Here is a 21,892-nt window from a genome sequence, read left to right on the forward strand (position 1 = left end):
ACTTTGTGCCTTTCGAAAATAAATGTGGTTATAGTTTCATTATAAAAGTGTTTTATGTAATCCTGATACATTTTTATGGTTTTAATTTTTTAATGTGTTGTCTTCTCCCCAGAAGTAGCACACATAAATACTGCATCTATCCCAGGACGACTGAACTAACATTCCACTGCAGGTTCCTTTCAGTTCTCTAATCCCTAAGTTCTTTAACTATTGCACATATGGATTTAAACAAAGAAAAATACAGAATACTTTAGGTTAAGCACCATTTAATACGATCAAAATAATTAACGATTAAGTCATCTGAGAAATTGCACAAGTTTAATTTTCAAAAACCAGGTTGTTTTGCAGGAATGAATAAAGGACAAGACCAATTCAAGTGATACAAGGTATTCTGCTTGCTGAAATGCTACACTTCATTTACACACCTTTCCTTCTATCAAATATTACTAAAGAATTGGTACATAAACAATGGTACATGCATTTTGATCCCTTTACTAAGAAAAATAAATTTACAGTTCTGTTAAATAAAGGCCAAATGCTATTATATACAGTCAACTGAAAGGCCTTGTGAGACATTCAGGTCTAATTTTAATACTTTCCAAATAAATACCAGATAATGCAACATTTACAAATAGCACACCAACAGTACTTTCATGGTAATAATTTTAAAAATCAGAATTTAGTCTTTCAGTTAAGCAAATGAGTAGCAGCTCCTTCATAAATATTAAGGCATGTCACATAGCATCAAAATGGAACCGATGAGCCTCCTGTCGCTTCTCTCTGTCATCTGCTTTCTGAAAAATAATAATAAAAAACACTTTGTGGAATCTAGAGCAATACTGTTACAGAAATGAGCTGTCAAGTGTCAGAGAATGGATGATTTTTTTCAAGCCATTTGACAAAAGGCAAAAAAGCTTGATAAAAGCCCCAACAATTAACTTTTAAATGATGTCAGGTTGAAATAGCAATAATCTACGCAAAATTTGCTTCTGCTGTTAATGCTCTGCTGTTGTAGTATTTATGACCCATTATTTTCTGTTATTTCTAATAATGCATTTTAAAAGGAATAATTCAAACCTCCAGACTGTCTCCTGGTATGCATTTTGTCTATGTTATAAGATGAAATTACTCTGGACTAACTGTAAATGTAACTTATGTTGCATGTATGAAGACTCTCATTTAAAAACCATTCTGTTAAATACAACTTTAGAGCAAGATGGCAGTTCAACCAACAACTAACAGCAATAAGCAGGCAAAAAATGTTCTGTGTCTTTTGTTTGTATTATGAAAATGTGAAGTAGGATGCATTTCCTTGCTTATTTATGCAGAGCACACACTGACCTGCTGAAAGAGTGAATTGGGTGGTGCTTGGAAAAAAGCAGCATATTTAAATTGTACCTAGAATCCATGTCATGTGTAAAAACATGTCCTCTCCCACATGTCTTCTCTCGTGTGCTAAAGCACTTAACAGAGGATGGAAGCATTTCTTCAGGATTCTTGAACACATTGTGCAAACTTGTGCTTTTGTCATGACAGACAGCATGTGTAAATCCCAGCATGAGAGAATTTGGCAAAGCAGACCAAAATGCTTTTTAGCGTGCACAGACCCATGTTCTTTCTCTTTTTTTTTTTTTTTTTTTTTTTGGGAGTAAAATGAAGAAAAGCCTCTCCCAGTAGGTGCTGCGTGGGCATTCAGAACTGTGTCTCAGTTGATAAAAATACACAACAATTGTGGCAGAAATCCGTGCCCATCTTCTGCCATGAGAGTTCATCATCTGCTTTGGCTCAAGGCCAAAGATTTCCTCATTACACAATGTTTATGTGTGATAGCAACTCAATTGCTTTAAATATGGATTTTACTGCATTTTGTAGCAGCAGCAGAGCTGTCAGTGAGGTTTAAGATATATCAGTCTGGCTTTCTTGGCAGGAACTTTATTAGTGTCAGTAGTATTCTGGATGTCAAAAAAGGGGTGGGAAGGAGGGAGTGGCACACTCTTCCCTACACTGAAATGCTTGTCACATTCCACAAAATTTCATCGTCTCACTTGGAAAACCATTTCCACTCCATATCTTGTATGCTTCCTGAAAAAATTACTACTTCAAATTTGACAGTAACTGATACACTGCTGGATCCAACAAACCCTCTCTAGCAGGATTTCCATCATGTGCAGTGTTTCCATGACCAGCCTCATGACCCCAAAGCAAGTTCTCAGGAATGAGAACAGGGACTATCGAGGGCTGCAGTAAATGTAGAAAGATTGTCTTTGTTGTAAGATGAATAATGATGTCAAATTCTTCCTCAATTTCTCTTTATGTATCAAGATGAAAATCTAGTAACTGAGACTTCAAAGCTTTTTTTTCTTCAATGCATTCAAAATTTCTAAGGCAAGATAGAGTAACACCTACCCCTAAACCCTGCAGTTATGTCAGTACTCCAATACTTGGCTGGCAGAGGAGTGTGTAAAAACTACTGTAGACAAAGGGCTCCTGCTACTATTTATCTGCAGAGGTGAAGGTCCAGGGTTTATTTAAACTGCTGAATAAAATACTGCAGCTTACAGACACATACATCCTCTAGGGGAAAGAAAAGATTTTAAGTGCCACTTCCTTTCCCCTTCCTTTCTTTCCTACATGTACTCTGCAAGGGAAAAGCATTTAGCCTGGATAGTATTTTTAGGAGAGGATTGCTGAGAGACAGTAAACTAAGAATAAGCTTAGAAACAAGGAACTGTGGAGTTTATCTTTACACATATCAGTAATGCACAATCCAGCCTTGGTAAACATTCTTATTTGTTCTGTATCTCAACCTCTTCTAAACACTGGGAAGGTAAAAATCCATAGGAAGAATACAGAAATATAGAAAATCCATAGGAAGAATATAGAAATTAACACATGTTTATACAATGGTCTGAAAACACACACAATTTGTCCAAATATTTATGTCTATTTTGTGCTGCAGAGTTACAATACAACCAATACAGCATTCACACACAGGTGGGATTTAAAAGAGCTCTAAAAGCATTCACTCTGGGCTGAGTCCTTCCTTACACTATAGTGCTTGAATTATAAAAAACTGTTCTGAATGTTGCCAGTAAATCTCCATTTCTCCAGACGGAATTATACATAGGTAATCCTTCCCCAAGTCAAAGTCCAAGTACCTTTTCTGCTGCTCTTGTTTGCTAAAGATGTTGGAGAGAGAATTAAACCCAGGCAGTGCCCAGCCCTGAGCTACCAGAGAGCAGCACTTTCTTGGTACAGCAGGACATGCTAATAACAGCCATCATAAACTTTGTATTTCTTTGCTTTGTGTGTCTCATTCCCAGCTTTATTATTAGTTGCAGACTGTATTTAACGTTTTGAAGAGTGAAGAATGACAGACAAATAACATTTAAGTATGAAGCATGCGCAGAGCTTATCTGAATGTTTAACAAGGTCATTTTATTTCCACAAGCACAAAAACAAACAGTTCTACCATGTCAGAATGTGCAGTAATTTTATCTGACAGCTAAGATTATGGTTTGGGTATGTAGTAACATTATTGGCAACTCTGCCAGTTGGGTATGATTGTGAACTGAGCACAGTTAAGAAAAATGGGAATGCATTTCTTTTGTGACATGAAAGGCCCCTTTCAAAATGCTTCTTCAAATCAATGGATTTCTATACCCTGCACGTGGAATTCAGACCCACAGAGCAAAGCAGCCAATCTGCACGATTGACTCCCAACACATTCCTGAATGCTAATGTCAGTGCAGCCAGCAGAGAGATACACAAAAAAGACTTTCTCCTTATTTTTAGATTACCAGCAGAACTCAAGATAAGTAAACTGAGCTTATGTTCCATTTTCCAAAACAGTTTTCCTTAAAACTCCCAAATGGAAAGCTTAGATATGAAACAAAGATGGCTTATTTAAGTTGGAAATAACAGCTTAGTGGAAAAAAGGAAATGAAGAGCAAGGTGGACAAGCTCAAGTGTCTTAGAGCTTAAATAAAAATAATGCTGATTTTTAAACTTGTGGTAAACATTGAATTAATAGTAACACCTTTTACAACTTAATTCAGTCTGTGTCAGAAAGTATTATACTGTAGAAAAATGTAAAAAAACCCCAATATACAGCTCTGTAAAACATTAGGGAGTCTTAAATAGTATAGAAAATATATTAAAAATATTTTAGTAAATTAGCTTACCTTTTCTTGCCAGTGTAATATGCCAATTATTGCCAGGATGAAAACGCAGACACCAATTAAGGCTATAGCTGTTAGCAGTACAATGTTACTTGGGGTCAAATACAGCTTGGCACTCCAGCTATACAAAAGAAGAATATCCAAGGAAACATTACTATCCTTCATTAAGAAGTAGTAAACAGATTTTACTCACAAAGATGAAAAGAACCTGTTAGGGCAAGACAGGTGACAACCTGGTCTACAGAAATGAGCAGCTCTACTTAGAGACTGAAGCTTAATGATGTTTACTTAGAAATACATGGCTTAATATAATTATTTTCAAGCAATACCATGTCTAAGTACAGTTTCTGTTTAACTTTTCATGAATGCTAAGGATATCCTCAGGGAATGAGTTTTTTCTCATTAGGAGATTTATCTCCTGCCCTTGCCTAGGACAAAGTAAAATGCATAAGGAAACCTTTCACAAGAATGCCTGGGGTCTAGGGACATGGAGCAGCAGGGGAAAATAACCCTGGAAGATTTCTCCATCACATGAGAAGCTCGTCTTGGACAGGCTCATGGGTCTAGTTCTCTTTTCCTGAAGTTACCCAGGAACAACAGTAGTTCTAGACAACATAAGCAGTTGATTATGGCTGAAGATCAACAAAATTAAACACTTTAGAGCTCCTGGAAGACATCTCTCAAACCATGTGAGGTCCTGAGGCCCAGGGCACCCCCTTTTTTGTACTACAGGTTTCCTATCATGGGAAAGCTGCCAGCAGCAGGCTCTATGTTCAGGCCTCTCAGGAAATCACATACCTATGTTTAAAAAAAAATTAGGAAGGTTTTATTATGAAATCTGATTTCTTCTGGGGATTCCATCCTCTGCTTTCTACAATGTCCATAAACCCACTTTATACAAAAGCAAAAATAGTTTAAGCATGAGGTAACAGTAATTGTTTTGTGTAACACATACCTTTAAATACCTCAAGACTGTAACTAAATTTTCATCTGGCAGATGTTATTTCTGTGGTTGTTAATTAGCAACTCAAGCAGCACATCACTTCTCCACCGTTATTTGTTCTCTAGTAAAATTAACTGCTGAACTGATGTCAGAATCATTTCTGCATGATAAATACAACTGACCTCACTGGTAGATCAAGCGGCAAAACGCAGCTGGAATATTTGACTAATGTTGTCTCTAATAGCAAAAAGAGAAACATGCTCTCTTTCTGGGAGAAACATTTTAATTGCAAAGTGAATTCCATGTTCAAGCTGGAAACCAACCCCATTCACCTTTACCTAAAGGGAAACATTCATTCCTGTAGCAGCAGCTACTGCATTTAGAAAGGCTGAAGCAAAGCTTTTCTATGGAACCCGACAGAAATTGCATGTTTGGTGAAACAAAAATGTTTAATTCAACCATTACCATGCTTGTAATTTGTCACTGAGGATGTTGTTAAATCTAGCAAGTATGTTATTATTTACAGGAGTGGAGCTGGTAATACATTTTGATTGTTTGTCTGAGCCGGTAATAGGTTTTGATTGTTTATGGGCACCATCTGAGAGGCTCTGTAAATACCTGAGCAGCATTTTCAGCTCCAGCTCAGCACTGACCTCCTGCCCTCATTCTTCAGTAACTTTCTATACAAATAACTATTTCTAAACCTACACATAATGCCTAATTTACACTGTGTATTAATGTAATTTTGGGAAGTGCAAATCCAAATGATGACATTACCTTCGAGGAACATTATGAGGGTAAGGAATGACTATAAGCTGGGAGTTTGGTATTATAGCTGTCCATTCTTGTTTTCTTATGGACTGAAAGAAAAGCAAAGGCGGTGTCAATTCCTAACAAACCAACATACTTACAAGCAAAGAAATTCCCTGTTGAGATGTACAAAAGGAGAAACAAAAAATTTGTTTTTAAAAAACTTAAAAACAAGAGATTAATCCTTTTATCTTTGTATAAACCTGTTACTCTGAAAGCTCCAAAATGCTTTAAAACCCACCCCCCAAAAGTACAAAGCAAAATAAGTATTGCTGACATGAAACACAGCATCTGCTTTAAAAGTACAAAGCAACAACATAACAGGGAAAGAAGAAAAGAACTGGTTCTACAAAGGAGGCAGGCAAAATAATTATCCAAATCAGAATTTGGCCCATTTGAGTATCTTACTTTTCAAAGGAGTACCATCAGATCTTTAAAGACTGAAAATGGTGAGGACCCCACTTTTATGTTTCATGTGAAGATTAGAGAATCATAGTAATCTTCTGCCACCATGACACTGCCTGGTGTCATCACCGAGGCAGAAGGGATTACGTGAGTCCCAGCCCAGCCACAGACTCTGGGAAAGCCCTGCAGACACTGCACTCCAGAATAACTGGACCCTCAGACCCAATACCCATCTGCCCTACAGACAAGCACTGAATACCTGTACTAACATTTACAGACAGTTTCAGTCAAACTTCAAACTTCTGGTTTTATTTTGGCATCAGAGCTTGTACACCCCTCAAAAAAACTGGGTTCTTTTGGGCAAACCTTTCTGCACACAAACTTACTTCTTTGATATTCTTACTTCAGAAAATGAAAAAAAAAAAAAAAAAAGAGTGTCCCAGCAGTATTTCTATCCAAAGTCACTTAGGAAAGGTAGCACCATAAATAATTAGCTTGACAATCTTAAACATCCACAGACCTTTTCTCCCAAGGGCCGAGGGATGCCAACGTACAAGTGGTCGAGGAAGTTGGCGCTGCGGCCCAAGCCCAGCACGTTGTATGGCAGCTGGAGAGCGAAATGTGCTGACTGGCTGAGCTGGCCAGCTGCAAGGAAAGCAGAAGGGAAGCCCAAATAGGTATTACAGAGGGAAAAAAGTCACAATCAATTTACCAACTTGCTACACAAATACACATTCCCCAGTCAGTAATAAAAATGTTTGAAAATTTTCACCAATTGCATGATGATTTAGTTCTTAAAAGGCTCAATCCCACATTTCCAAACTATTTGTGAACACTCACTTGGAGAAGTGCTTAAATACTTTACATTTTTAGGTAAGACAATTCTTTTGAGTATGATTTCTATGTTAACTCAAATCTCCATTATTTGTTACAAGTTGAGAAGAAATCAGCTATCTGTATTTATTTTTATATGATTAGTGCCAAGTCTCTTGCCCCATTGATTTACAAGACCAGACTCAACATGTGAAGGTTCACTTTCTTGTCAGTGTTAATCAGTAATTACTACTGCATCACAAAATTAGCTAAGTAAATTCTCATGAACAAATTTCCAAAGAATAAATTAATTTAATGAAAACAGGATTGCAGTGGTTGCAAGTTAATAATAATGATAGGAGAAACTGTAGGTAGAAAATAAGATTCTTGGTTTCCTGAAAAGGCAGTGGGGAAACAAACAAGTGTTGCAGTTATCAACAAGTCCACCGGCATCATCCCATTTCCAAAGTAACCAGGTATTCCATTTAAATAAAAAAAAACTTGTAATCATTCAGGTTCTGGCTAACAGATTCAGATCCTGTGTGGGTTGTTCTCTTAGCAAGTGAGCTGGTTCCACAGCAGGAATGGTATCAGCACCTCAGAAGCAACACAGGGAAATCAGCCTCCACCAGATTAACAGGAATGAGTGCAAGGGACACTTGACAACCACAAAGGGGTTTCTATGACCAACAGAAACAGCTTTTCACAAGGATGTGATCTAGTCAGTATTTTTAGGGCATCAGATTTCTCTCACCTTTGACCTCTAATAGAGACTGGAAACTATAAGTTAAACAACAAAATGCAACAGAATGTGAATTGAAGAACAGGAATCTCTGTTTTGTAATGAATTTACAGCCAACTCCTTGGTGCCTCTCCCATCCAAGGCTCAATTTGGGAGGCAGCACTTTACCTCAGCCCACCAGCTGTGGGCCAGACTGGTGACACATTCTGGGTATTTGTAGTGAACACAGGGGCAGCAAAAACTCCTAACTCACCACCACCACTTCTTTGGCAAAGCCAAATATCCTTTCCAGAAAAAACAAACCCACCCTCCCATTCCTGGCTCCTGGAGATGCCACCAAGTGCAAGCATTGGTCACAGCACAGCAGCACTTCACCAAGGCACAACCAAGACACAACACCCACTTCAGCTCCTGGATGCTCCTCTGGGGACAGACTCCCTGGAGTGCTACAGTGATTACTTCATGCTTCTGTTTCTGTGAACCTCCCTTCCCCTACCAGCTCTTGAGGAAGCTGCTTACCATATGCTGTCAGGCAGGATTTGAAATAGGGCTGTTTAATCAGGGGGTAAATATTCTGTATTATTTTGAATTTAGAGTTAAAATAATTTTATTTTAAAAAGCAAGATAAATGTCAACTGAGATCTGAAAAATGAGCTTGATGCAGTTATCTCTTTATTAAGCTAAAATGCTATTAGCAAAAAAACCCAGTAATGGTCTTCCTAAAGATTATACACATTTTAGATTTATTTTTTCCCCATGTAGAACCATGTAATGAGCAAGTAGACAAAGAAATATTTAAGTTAGATTTGTACTTGCAGGCCTCTACTTCAAGGACAAGGTGTCCTGTGCACACTGTTGGGTAGATTTCTCGGTTACAGAAGATGTGGCACAAAGCACTGACTGAGCAGCTTTTCTCTTTAAGGGCAGGGATTTTTCCAGTAACTTGAGATAACATAGGATAGGACAGCATAGGATTTGAGTCCTGAGTCTGTCCCTACCTTGCCAATGACTTTCCTAACATGATCTTGGCTAAACAGCTCAATCTCCAGGTGTCAACATCCAAATCTAAAATGGGAATAATTCTCAAATTATGTAATAATCTGAAACCTCCAGTTACCAACATGCAGGTAGTAAGGAGCAAAGGTATTTAACTTGACTTGGTTATAGAAACAAACCAGATATGTTACCTGATCATGCTGCAACATAAAAAAGCTTTTCTTTTAGAATTTGTTTCACTAATGCTGAAGGACTTTCCCCAAAAGAACAAGGTACTGCTGTAACATTGAAAAGCTTTTAGAATTACATTTGAGTGAAATATTTAGGATCATGAGAAGACTGCAACCAAGATCTTGCTTTTTTCTTTCATCTTACAAATGAAATGAATGTCAACTAAATTAAAGAGAATAAAAGAAAATGTCATATACTGTGTGCAGTCAGCCTTAAAGAGGTTAGAGAGTCACACACTGCAGCTAGAATTCTTAAAGCACTGAATAATTTCATGGCTACTAACACTGGTTCTTATGCCTACTAAGATAAGGATAATGAAATCTTACGCTTCAAGATGTAAATAGATCATTTGCAAAGGTCAGAAAGGAATGTTTTCTTCTACACAGCAGGCAGAAATGTGCACATACTTATTTTTTTATTTGCCTTTAAAACCTGGGAGGTATTAGCTAAGCAGGATAATAGAATGTAGAAGGTTCCAGTTTATTAGAGCTGACTAAGCACAGCAGAACTTTGTGACTCTTCCTTGCTTTCCTCACCCTATATCTATCAGAAATTCTCTTTGATGCTTACTGAAAAGTTCCACTTAGAATTGTAACCAAGTAATTAAGAATGACAACTGCTCACCTGAGAAACATAAAAGCCCCAAACCAAAATGAAAAACAGAGAAATTACAGACAGTACTGTCAACAGTTTACTGACATTATCTGAAGTTCCCAGTCACCAGTAATGAATTTTCTTATGAAAATATTAAAAATTTAATTTAAATAGCAACCCCAGCAATTTGTCCTCTTGTAAAACTACTGGAAACAGCTTTCTACTTGTTCCAAGAAATTCTGAAAATAGTTTTGCATCTTCTGGGAGGAAAGTGAGATTTATTTCTTACATTCAAATTGTTGTTTAGGTTTTTGGAAGTCAGTGTAGACAACATGGAGGAAATGGCTGTTGCTTCAGTTTGTTTTACTTTATCAGTAGAACTGTTAATATAAACAAGAATTACAAAACCTTTTCCTGATCATCTTACATATGATTTCTTTTTAATACTACTTTTAAAACTATTCATTACTATGTGTTTTGCCTTAAGCTTCTTGTTTCAAAAATGCCATTTCAAAGCATGGAGATTGCATGGGCTATGGTATTGATAGTAGTGGTGGTATACATATTCTTGTTTTAAATCATACATCATAAAATTTATTGCTTAAAAAAATCTTGGGCAGAGTAAAATCCTCAATATTTTAGGAAATGTTTTTCTGTGGTTTCAGCCTATCAAAGATCAAATTTGTAAGAAAAAGATAATGATGTTGGGCAGCCAAACCTCAGAAGATTCTGCAGAGTTTGATATTCAGAAACCATTCTGGACCTTTTGAAATCAATCTCCTTACCTCTGAAGTCTGGCATATAAAATTGGAAGCAATTTGTATCATTAACCTTTCCAAAGTCTTGTCTGAAAACCAGAGCCATGTGTTGTCTGTGACACATCCAGTACTTGTTCTTTTATACCTGAATTAAGTAATTTTCCTTCTGTTTCCATTATCCTGATGTAGACTTGCTGAATGCTCAAGGGGAGCCTGTTCTCCCCTGAGCTGAACTGAAACATCCTTAACAGCTTATTTCAGGCTGAAGAATTTAACTTTGTGAGGGGAAAGTGTTTGCAGTTACATGTAGAAGCAATGCCTTCTCTTGTTTAAACAGCACTGACAACACTGGATTTAGGAACAACCTCATTGAACCTACAGAAATAGATGCACAACACTGATAGTGTTCAGTCAGTTTAAATAAACTTTTTTTTGTGAAATAACAGAGCAGAACATGCAAGATCACTACCCAGCACTGAAAGACTAATGGAAAATCTGATTTCAAACTTGTGGTTTCCTGAAGCATTCCTTATAATTTTTTTAATTACACTTTTCTTAACAAAATATTATTTGCATTTAATTAGCCAATTAAAAGCCATTCTGTGTAATTCAAAATTCTGTAATACTATTTCGGATTCCAAAAGTGTATCTCTTATTCTCAGACTTGCATGTAAATTCTTCTGTACCATCACCTACCTGAACACTGAGGTCAGCACATGAATGACTTACTTTTATATAGTTTACACAAACATATGCATCCTGCAAAAAGTAAAAATTAGTCCAAAACCTGCCACGCAGAGGTTGCGCAGATTGCAGCATGGCTGGGAACAACACCCAGGCAACAGCTGGAGCAGGACAAAGGCAGTTCAAGATTTGGGTGCAGTCGCAGTGACTTTCCCTGCACAGCTGCAACACTGCAGTGATGTTTACTTTCCACCCATCACCAGCACTGGGCTAAACTGCACTGAGTATTTCCCCATTTTTTTAAAGCTGGCAGCTCTTTATTTTATTTGAAAACATGCCAGAACAATTTACTGCAAGAGAAAGGGAAAATATAAATGATAGTCACAAAAAACCCGTGGAATATGTCTAAGAATTTACAAAGAAGCTTTCAGGAAAAAAACCCAATCTAAGAAAAACCCAACAACTTCAAACTTGGAAGCTTCATAGAAAGTTGGAGAAATAGATTTGCTTGGCTTTAGTTGAAAGCTTTACTTCAGTTCCTTTCATATTGCTTTTGGGGGTCACTGGTTGGAAAAAAAATGTAGTGGTCAAAGAGTTTCTTTTCTGCTTAAAAATGCAATGGTAACTTCATTTTTCTAAGGGCTGGGTGTGTCTCCCTGTTTTCCCCAGCTAGCTGCTTCTTTTCCTTAGTCCCCCTAATAGGAAATTCCAGATTAATGCAGTACACAGCTTCATCTCTCAACCTCTTCTGCAATACCTGGTTCTGGAGTACCGGAAATAACACGGGAAAGGGAATTCAAAGTGCACTCTTGGGACTTGGGCACTGATGATTGCAATGCTGCCAACCCTTGCGACACTTCTGCAAGCCCAAATTCCAACCTGCTGCATTTTTATGAGAATATGTATTTTTATGAAAAATATCTTTACACTATGAAATTACAGAAGTAAAACTGGTAACTTAAAAAACCCTCAAACAATAAAATTATCATATTGCTGACAGGTTGTTGTTTCATTTGTAATGTCCAAATATCCAAGGTTCGGTAATATTGCAAGCAACGTTACAAGTTCAAGTAAATTTTCTGAACAAAAGAGAGTTATACAGAAAAACATACTAGAAGGCTATTCCCACCTATAGCAAACAGAAAATCCCTCTCATTGAATCCAGCTATTCAATTATTAAATTATTCCAGCCTGTTCCATGAATACACTCTTCTCTCTGTGTAGTGGAATTTGACACAATGAACCTTGCAGTGTCAAATGGCCATTGAAAAGAAGCTTATTTTGCTTTTTTTTCTGGTACATATTACAATGTTTATGTTTAAATTCACGACTATAATAGCTGCTAGACATTTGTGTTCACATCACAATTCAATTTAGTTAAACAGCAGGAGAACTCAATGCAACAACAGGGAAGAGTAAGCAGATTTCAAAAAATCAGAAGGGCACGACTTCACAGCATGTGAAAGGTCATTCTGCCATGGAAGGTTTAAAACAAAACAAAGCAAAAGCAGCAAAATAAAAGAGCTCTGGAATGAGAGGTGCAAAGGCCATCAGCTTCATCATCCACACAGCTTCACTCTTACAGATGCTCAAACAAATTATGACTTGATCCATATGAGCCATTCAGTGAAACCTCTTATCTTCCTGTGGATATAGAGCTTTGAGGAAACCAGAGACATTTACTGCCACTTGTTCTCAGCCCACAGAATTAATATGTTTGGTAGATACAAGCTGCAAGTATGATCCTATTTATTTCAAACTCTATCAGCATATTTTTACTTCAGGAGAGAAAATTCAGATGTACATAGCACAGGCTGAAACACAGAAGATATTCTCCCAATAAAAGCCTGGAAATGTCTATGTAGAGCAGAAAATGCTGGCTGACACTCACACTTAACTGTGAGATCTCCTTAAAAAGAGTAACTCCAAAAGAAAAGGGAGAAGGCAAGTTGCAGGACATGGATCAGAAAGCATGACTTAAATCTGAGTTTGTGTACTTCTCCTGGATTTACACTGGACCTGGTCTGATCTCAAGCGTGAAATTCCTTAAATATTTGAAGAAGCTGCTACAGTTGATTTTCCTCTCAGGAAGAGAATGTCTGTGGAGATATTAACTGCAGATGTAAGGCCCAGAACTTCTCCATTCTAATACCCATGTTGGCAATTGCTATTCCTTGTAGCTAATTTAACAGTATTTCTTGTAAGATTACAAGTGATTTGAGCAATGTGAAAGTAAAAGCACAGAATACATGCTAATTATTATTCTGCTATCTTTTAACAACATACTGGAATGTTAATAGGAGACAGAACAATTCTAACAATGTTTTTAAGAAAACCCTCATAATTATGCAAATTTCCTGTAGTTAAGGCTTGGCAGATCAAAGAACCTTAAAATGAATTAGATAAGGACAGCCATATGGGCCTTTTATTTTACTCTTTGCACAAATATTGCCTAAATGAAAGACGCCACAACTCACAACTGAAGTCCTGCAGAATTCAGGAGACCAGAAGCAGAGTGGGGGCCATGGCTTTGAGTCCTTTATGATTTACTTGAACCCAGGGCTGGAGGGATAACTTCAGGTGATTGGTTGCAGTGGTCCAGCCAAAAAACTGTTCTCCCACTGAGCATAGCCATAAAGGCAATAAATAACAGCAGCTGACTTTGGAGGGGAACATGAAAAGGAATGCCGAGTTTCATTTTCATCAGAAAAATAACTATGTTTTTACTAATGTTAGTTCTTGGGAAAGGGATTCATTCTTTTAAAATTTTAATTAGCCCAATACTCCTTTCATATAATTAAAAGCTTCAGATATGGATTGTCCAATAATATTATATAAAGAAGGCAAATAAGTTGATGAAAATTAGTTTAAAAATAGCATATGGATGCTACACTAATAAAAGCTTAATGTGGAAAAGATGTTTTGTAGGCTTATACATGGCCCAAAAATGCCATGTATAAGGGGTTTGGTATTGCCTACCAGTACATGTAAGGAATATTGCTTGATGATTTCCTGATAGTCAAAAAGAAGAGGATTGTGATTTAATGGGCTGTTTTTCCAGACAACCTGTAGGCCAGTAATTCTAGTTAGAACATTTACTGAATCTTACACATAACACTTGCAAGAGAAGAAAATCTAGCTACAAACATAATATAATACAATACCCTCAGAAAACATGACTTTCAAAAGTTCTTGCAGGAATTATACAGACTCAAAAAAATCTATTAAGTTATTAGTGTTGAGAAACTGATCAAAGACAGCATTAGAAAATTCCCTGTAGCAATACTGCTGGGGTCATAAATGCACTTGGAATTCATTACTGTTATTTCATAATGTCAGAACAGAAAAGGAAATTCATCATGCCTGGACTCTGTTAGGTTTTTATTATTGTAAATATGGTAGCTGTGAAGGGAATATAGCAGTATTAAATCACATTTGAAAACTCTTTCTTAGAGTAAATCGTAAAAAACATTGCATTTCTACAAGAACTGTCCCCCTCAACACAAACAAACAAAAACCCAACAAAGCCACAACCAACCAAACCCAGCAAATCCTAAAGAAATTGTTTAAGTGCATTTGCTTTAATTCTTGGAAGAGAGAAACAGGAAAATAAATTAGGGAAATAATACATTAAATGGGTCCAAATATTAAGCCTGTTTTATTCCACACATTTGTAAGATATGTGCATTGTTCCATGAGACAGAGTTAGAAAAATGTCTTTATTTAAGCATGTACAAACACAGAGATGCCAGAGCATCAAGATGTTTTTGCAGCTATCTGGTTTGTATTTCAGGACATCTTCTCTCACTTTAATTTTTCTCAGGTGGAATTAATAGTCCTGAGCACACTATTCATGGTGAGAGCATTGCCAGTGATTCAGATTGACTCAGGACCTTAACACATCACCATTCCCCCCCCTAAATCATTGTTTTAAGTTAGTTAGTGTTATACAGAATATAATCTTCCCAGTCAACTACTGGAACCATATTTTTACAATCTGAGTTTAATTTGAAATGAGACTGGAGTGACAGATACAGACGACTGTACTTACTGATCATGTTCAGCTTATGAGGTTGGGATTTGTGCCTAAGCAAGGACTGTAATGGACTAATTTCTAAAATTACAAGTCATAAATGAGACTAATAAACCACTTTGCACAGTTTCCTGTGTTTTCTAGAAGCCACCAGTACACAGCTAGGAAGGCAGCATAAAGCCCAGGATACTCTAACAGCAGGCACAGCTTGGAATACAGCCTAAAGGATGATTCTCTCTTTGGCTGCTTTGGTTTTGAACTCCAGCACACTGTGGCCCCTGCACCATCCCAGGCCATTAAAGCTTTAGATCCAATACATGTTGCACCAAGCACCTTCCCCTTGATTCTGACCCCGTTGCCTGATGATTGATACCCTGCAGCTCCTGCATTACCTGAAAGGACACAGGCATTTCCCCTCCAGCCTCCTCAGGATTTGTTAGCTGCCAGCTGTAGTGAACAACTCCAGACAAATACATCCTGTGTGTCCTGAATATTATCCTGATCTTTTGTCATCTGGCTACTAGGATTGTATTTAGGTTTTTCAAGGCCACTGCTGTTTCTTAATTCATAATTGCTTAGGAAGCAATCAGAAGCTTATGCTATTTCACAAACTGATGATATTTTACCCAACAATTTTTTGCTACAGCCAACTGTTCAAACCCAACTGGCACAGGACAAATGAAAAAATAATGTAATTGCAATGTTTGTAGTAAAAATGCAATCTGTAAAGAAGGAAGAGAACATTGGGGGGTTTGGCATTGTAAACTGAAGGCACCATTGAAACCATTCCCATTTCCCTCTGTCACCTTTCCAGCTCCTGAGGTTGCTGAGAAGCACAAACACAGACAGACTGAGCTTTGGGTATTCCCACAGTGAGTTTCTCTTACCTGACCCATTTTTCAGGTACCCATTTGCATCTACAGTGGTGTACATGATGTAAGGACCAGGCTGGTTAACTCCAAAAGGCTACAAGTGATAAAAAAACCAAAGAAAAAGGCAGACAACATTTTAGGAACAGAAGAAGCTATAGTAATTAAACAGTAAACTGAAGAACAATGTATTTATTTTAATAATTTATTTTTTATATTTTAACTTCAGAATCTTGCAACTGTTTTGGTTATAGCATTATGTGGAAATCAATTTTCAAAATCACAGTAACAGTTGGCTAAGTAATTTCTCATGAAGAAAGCAATGCTATTCAGTCCTCTGGCAAAGGGTTTAATGTTTCCTTGGAAGCTATAAGTAAAGTAAAAATCCCCTAAAAATTCAAAAAAATAACTGCATGTTCCGAAAAAGCAGAACTCATTTGATACTGAGACAGTGCACTATCTTGATGGTATTTCTGAATTGAAAAAAACCTGCACGAATTCCATCTTTCTTACCATTATTTAGCAATGGTTAATTTAATAAATGGAAGTGATTGAACAGTCACTTGTCAAGTACTGGTATCTATTTTAAGCAGATTTTCTTGAGGAAGAAAGTGTACTTAGACATCAAAGTACAGACATGAGGAAAAATAATCATCCAAGGAAGTTGTGCATTATTGAGTGATGAACCATAAAAAATGCACCTAAGTAAGTGGGGAAGGGAGGTGGGGAAGGGAGAGGATGAGAGACAACTACAGGAAGAGATTTTAAAGGAATTTTTCTTTTCTTTTTCCCTAGTGCTGAATTCAAGCTGATATTAGGGCATCAAATCCAACACAGAGCTTTCAAATATGTTACTGATGGAACACTAAAAGGGATGATGATGTTTCCCACCATGCCTCAAAAAGTACCAAGTTTAAACCACAAAAGTAAGTGATAATGATGACAGATGAGATCAAAGCATGAAAATAATAACTGATTAGAATGCAAACTAAGAGACCACAAAGGTGATGCTAATGGCAATCTATGAAAGATGAGTGAATAAGGTGAAATTAAAAAATTTTTTTGGTGCCACATAACTGTACTCTGGCAAAATGTACCTTATGTTACTTTCTGTCAGAGAGCTCCTATTACAATGGAGGCAACAGTGTTTCAGTGATCTCAATAATGAAATTTTCACCAACATCTGCTGTGTAGACTTGCTTTTTAAATCCTTGATTTTTGTAATTAAGTTAATGATACTATCAAATCTCATTATTTTATAACAGAAATTAAACCCCATGTCTCAAAATAGGCTTGAAGCGAAGGTTAGCCACATTTCAAGCAGGTTTTCTATTTTCAAGTAAAAAATAAATGTGAAATTTTTGCAGAGCTAAAGTGCTACTGCTACCTCTAATTTCTCTAAGTTCCTCTTTCAGGCCAACTTTCACAGTGAACATTGCTAAACAATTTGCTAATTGGCAGTTTGGTGGGTGAGTTGCAGATCTCTGGAGACAAATAAAATAATCTAAACAGAAAACACCACATGTGTGTGGCTGCTGCAGAATCATCAGAGCCCAGTGCCCTTCCTTGGCTGTGCCCACTGCTGGAATCTGGCCCAGAAGTGGCTGGATCTCCCCCACAGTCAGTTTTGCTTGGACTTTTTAAGTGCCCACCAAGACTTGGCACAATTCACAGTTTGGGCACCCAAGTTCCTCCTGTCTCTGATATATCCCAGCCCCAGTGTTATCCCCAGGGTAACAAAGCTCCTGCACAGTCACTCCACTGATTCCAGCTCTGAGCAGCAGCTGCCCAAAGACAGGGCTCTCACAGAAGCAGGAGTTGGCCAGTGATGACTTGGATTACACATTCTTCCAGTCAATAACCCTTTTAATACATTGAGAGTTTTTGGTATAATTAGACTTCAGCTTATTTGAAGTTAAAAACTAAACAAAGCCATAGTTAGACTTACTGTTATTTTCCGAGGACAGTCGTTAGAACAGAGGCCGCTGAGAACTGCAAGAACAAAGAGTGAACATGTTGTGTTTGTGTCCACAAACCATCTTAGAAGTGCCACCTTTGAAATCTGGCAAAGCCTAGTGATACTGTCAGGTAGCCACTAAAACACAAAGAAAAAAATATCTTCTTTGTGATTTATGGCAATGTATAACATTTCCTTATCTGTTGGGATCACACTTGGCAGAAATTCATCACTGTTTTACCCCACCTCATTGGTTAACCAGCTTCCAAACGACAGATTCACCAGTTAGAAAAATTCCAAATTAAAACATTTTTAAAACAGTGAACTATACATTTCATTCATTATTCTTCATTCCTAACCATTTAAAATACTGGCAGAAATTCAGCTTTACTGTTTTAACTGATAAAAAGACAAAAGCTTTTCCTTCTACACAGGGCATCATTTTGGAACTTGGTTTAAAGCAATTTGCAAAAGCTGTAACAAGCAAAAATCCTATTACCGATTTATTCTATTAATTCAGAAGTATTATAAGCAGGTGTATATAATGCTAATTAACATCTAAAGCCTGTGACAGTTGTTCCAATTAATTGTTTAAAACTTACTAGTTTGAAAAATCAGTTACATTCAGAAATCTCCATTAAAAACCTAAATGAGGGACAGTGAAAGCCATCTGTTCTGTAAGTCAGGACATCCTGTCACACTGAGTATTAGAACAAAACAACAAAACCCACACACATACAATAATCTAAAGCTCATTCTGATGCAAAATTTGGACTTCTAATGACAACAGTTTGGTGGAGCAGCAGGCCAGCAATGGCTATGGGCAGGGAGGAGGATGTACACCAGATACTGAAGCCAGGGAAAAACATTACTTCTCCATGAATTATGGTATCCCAAAGCAATCATGGCAGATAGAAAATGAAAATCTGGACCAGGTTTGAGGGCAAGTCATCCTAACCACCAGGAGTTTCTTAAAGCATTTTCTGTCTTCTTTAACAGTGCATTGAGTTAAGGGTACAAAAAGTTTGGGACCAGGGAAATACCAAAAGGTGCATGTAAGATATTGACAGTCTGATTAGAAATCACTCCCTATGTGAGTCAGAAATGGCACAGCTCTAGTCAAGGAAGTTTTCTAATAATTTGCATGTGAATATTAACAACTGTCAAGACTACTAAATTATCATTCTTCACTTGTAGTTTCAAAATGTTGCAATTTCTATATCCAGTAAGATGTAATATTTTATACAGTCCAAACCCCCCAATATCTGAACAGTTAAGACAAACGTGTGGCAAAGCAGAATTTGAAGACTATATGCACCTACAAATAGGCTGTTAAAGCTACAGCTTTAATTTATCTGTTACACACAGGTGAATGTGCAACTGGAACCAACTCTTCCCATTTTGATGCAAAAGGGCACACTGAAATTTGCTGTTCACTTTCACTCCTGGAACAAATTACCTGGCCAAGTAACACTGACATCAGTTATAATGAGCAAAGCTGTTCTCACTGTCCAGATGCCAAATAAGTGAACACAATGCATTTATTGATACACTAATTCACACAAAGCACATTTTGTTAGAAATACTTTCCCCTGTAACACAGTAAAAATATTTTTAGACACTCATTAATTTCCATTTCCTGGGGTTTCTATGCAAAAATACTCACACCCTAAAAGGGTGCTAAAAAAAGGCTTGTCCCAGTTTTTATAAGATAGATTTACACAAAGTGAATCAAAAAGCATGTTGCAAATTACTCCCTTCCCCATTAAAATATCACACAATCAAAATTCTGGTATAGTTTTGTGAAGTGTAAGATTTTTCCAGAGGATTTTCTGCATGCTTTTGTGAATTACACTACAGATATATGGTATTATTTAAAAGAAGGCTTCCACCAACATGATAAATGATTAAACACTATCACGATGAGAACAGAGCTCAGGCTATGGACAAAGCAATAATTGCATCAGCCCCCAGCAGTAGCTGCAGTTCTGTTCTCTTTTGGTGTGCAGAATTTGTGCTTTAGAGGATTGGATGCATTCAAGTAACATGAAGGCAAATGCAATTTTTGAAGGTGAACCTCTAGTTGTTGCTAGTGAGTTTTGTCTTCATAGGCTCTGATACAGCCTCATTTTTCACTCATTCTCAAAAAAATCAAGCAAAACAGAGAAGAAATGAGCTCAAAGCTCAACACCTTTGCAGCTGAAGAGCACAGTGGGATATGCAGTTTAAAAACCTAATTATGAATATCGTAATCTAAACTCAAGCCTTTTAAAGCAGCTCTCATTAATTCACACACCCTGGCCATGTCCATGGCCCCTCTGTGCTCTCAGGGTAAGGTGTGCTTTGTGCCATGTGGTTTTGGGCTGGAAACACAGAACTGACTCCACAGGGATGCAAAGTGACCCTGAGAACAGGTCATGCAGTGTAGGCAGAACACACTATGCCAGGAGACTCTGAAATGAAATCAGCCCCTTCTGAAGGCGATTCTGCACCATTCCCACACCCACATCAACTCCAGCAAAGCAGCCTTGCTATGGCAGAGGTACAAAACATTACCTTAACATTTTCATATAAAAAGGCTCAAATATTCACATTCTTCTCAATATCCCATTTTGACTTGATCATGCATTGATAACTTACCAATAACTTTGACAAAATAGGCATCTGCTTCAAAATTATTTTTCAATGTATGGATAGCAAAGTCCTTGCCGGAGTAGCCTTTGCTTAGCACAATGATATCCAAGATTCCCTAGAGGAAAAAAAATCCCAAGTTTACATTAGAATGCTTATTTACTCTTGGGAAAAAATGCTGTGCAGCAAAGTTTACACCTTTGCTATTATTTTAATATCTTTCAAACGTTATGAATACAATGCTAATCAATTTGGGATGGAGAGGGCCATCCACAGCTATCCAAGCAGGACAATCCAAGGCTGCACTGGCACGGTTTGTGCAGGCTCCAGGGACAGGCACAGCCACACCCAGAGCCTGTTTGCTGGGCTGAGGAGCTGCACTTACATCCTCATAGATGTCAAAGAAGGTGGCTACCACGGCGTCCTTGATCTGGTTGAGATCCGAGAGCTCCCAGAACACCTTGAACATGCGCCGCACGCTCTTGCAGCTCGCGTTGTTGCAGGGGACATTTTCCAGTAAAAATGCTTGTTGATTGCTGTAAAACAGACATAGAAAATACATAAACCAACGTGAGAGAAGTCTAAATTACAGAGATTTTAAAATAGTGTAGTGACATAGTTGAAGTGCTCTGGAGTTAAATGTAATAAAAGCACAGCTAGCAGCCACTGGGTACTTGAAAAATCCTTAAGTACTTACATGAACTTTAGACACAGAATTACAATCATTGTCATGCCTGACTTAAACAGTGAAAACGCTAAATAAATGGACTCAAACCAACAGGAGTAACTTTACCATTCACTCAAAAGACAACATATTCTTACTTTATTTTGAAAATTGTACAAATGAACTTATCTGCCATTTTCCTTAATTCCTTTCACAGTCTGTCAAGTAAAACACTATTTTAAAAATGTCCACAATTTTCTTTATTTCATGACAGCTTCTTCCCACCCCAGCTCCATTAACACTTCTTCTTACACACTGCAAATTTTAGGCAAATTTGAGATTAAACCAAATCTCTATTTGTATGTTTTCCACTGTTGAAGCAAAATATGAAACACAAAACCCAACCTACTAAAGTGCAGTTAAAGTAGGGCAAGACAAACCACGTTGGGCACTTGGTGACATGTAACACAAAGACAGGTACAATATTAAAAAAGAAACAAGCAGAGTACCAGGGCTCCTGTAGAAAAATCTCCCCTCTAAAGAGTATCCTATGGGTCAGCAGGAGACACAAGGTTCCCACT

General features: G+C 37.4%; 1 protein-coding gene across 1 annotated transcript in view; it reads right to left on the minus strand.

Annotated features, from left to right (window-relative positions):
- Nucleotides 1–249: 249 nt before the first annotated feature.
- Nucleotides 250–21,892, minus strand: part of ITFG1 (integrin alpha FG-GAP repeat containing 1) — a 72,123-nt gene continuing 50,480 nt past the window's right edge. The window contains exons 11-18 of the mRNA XM_083870353.1: nucleotides 21,033–21,183; nucleotides 20,657–20,765; nucleotides 18,008–18,051; nucleotides 16,078–16,156; nucleotides 6,860–6,984; nucleotides 5,902–5,984; nucleotides 4,185–4,302; nucleotides 250–794 (exon numbers count right to left, since the gene is read on the minus strand). Coding sequence (XP_083726479.1) covers nucleotides 735–794; nucleotides 4,185–4,302; nucleotides 5,902–5,984; nucleotides 6,860–6,984; nucleotides 16,078–16,156; nucleotides 18,008–18,051; nucleotides 20,657–20,765; nucleotides 21,033–21,183 — 769 coding nt within the window. The 3' untranslated portion in view covers nucleotides 250–734. The remainder of the gene's footprint in view (nucleotides 795–4,184; nucleotides 4,303–5,901; nucleotides 5,985–6,859; nucleotides 6,985–16,077; nucleotides 16,157–18,007; nucleotides 18,052–20,656; nucleotides 20,766–21,032; nucleotides 21,184–21,892) is intronic.

The sequence above is a fragment of the Zosterops lateralis genome (genome assembly GCF_965231275.1).
Source record: "Zosterops lateralis genome assembly, chromosome: 12".
Lineage (NCBI taxonomy): Eukaryota > Metazoa > Chordata > Aves > Passeriformes > Zosteropidae > Zosterops > Zosterops lateralis.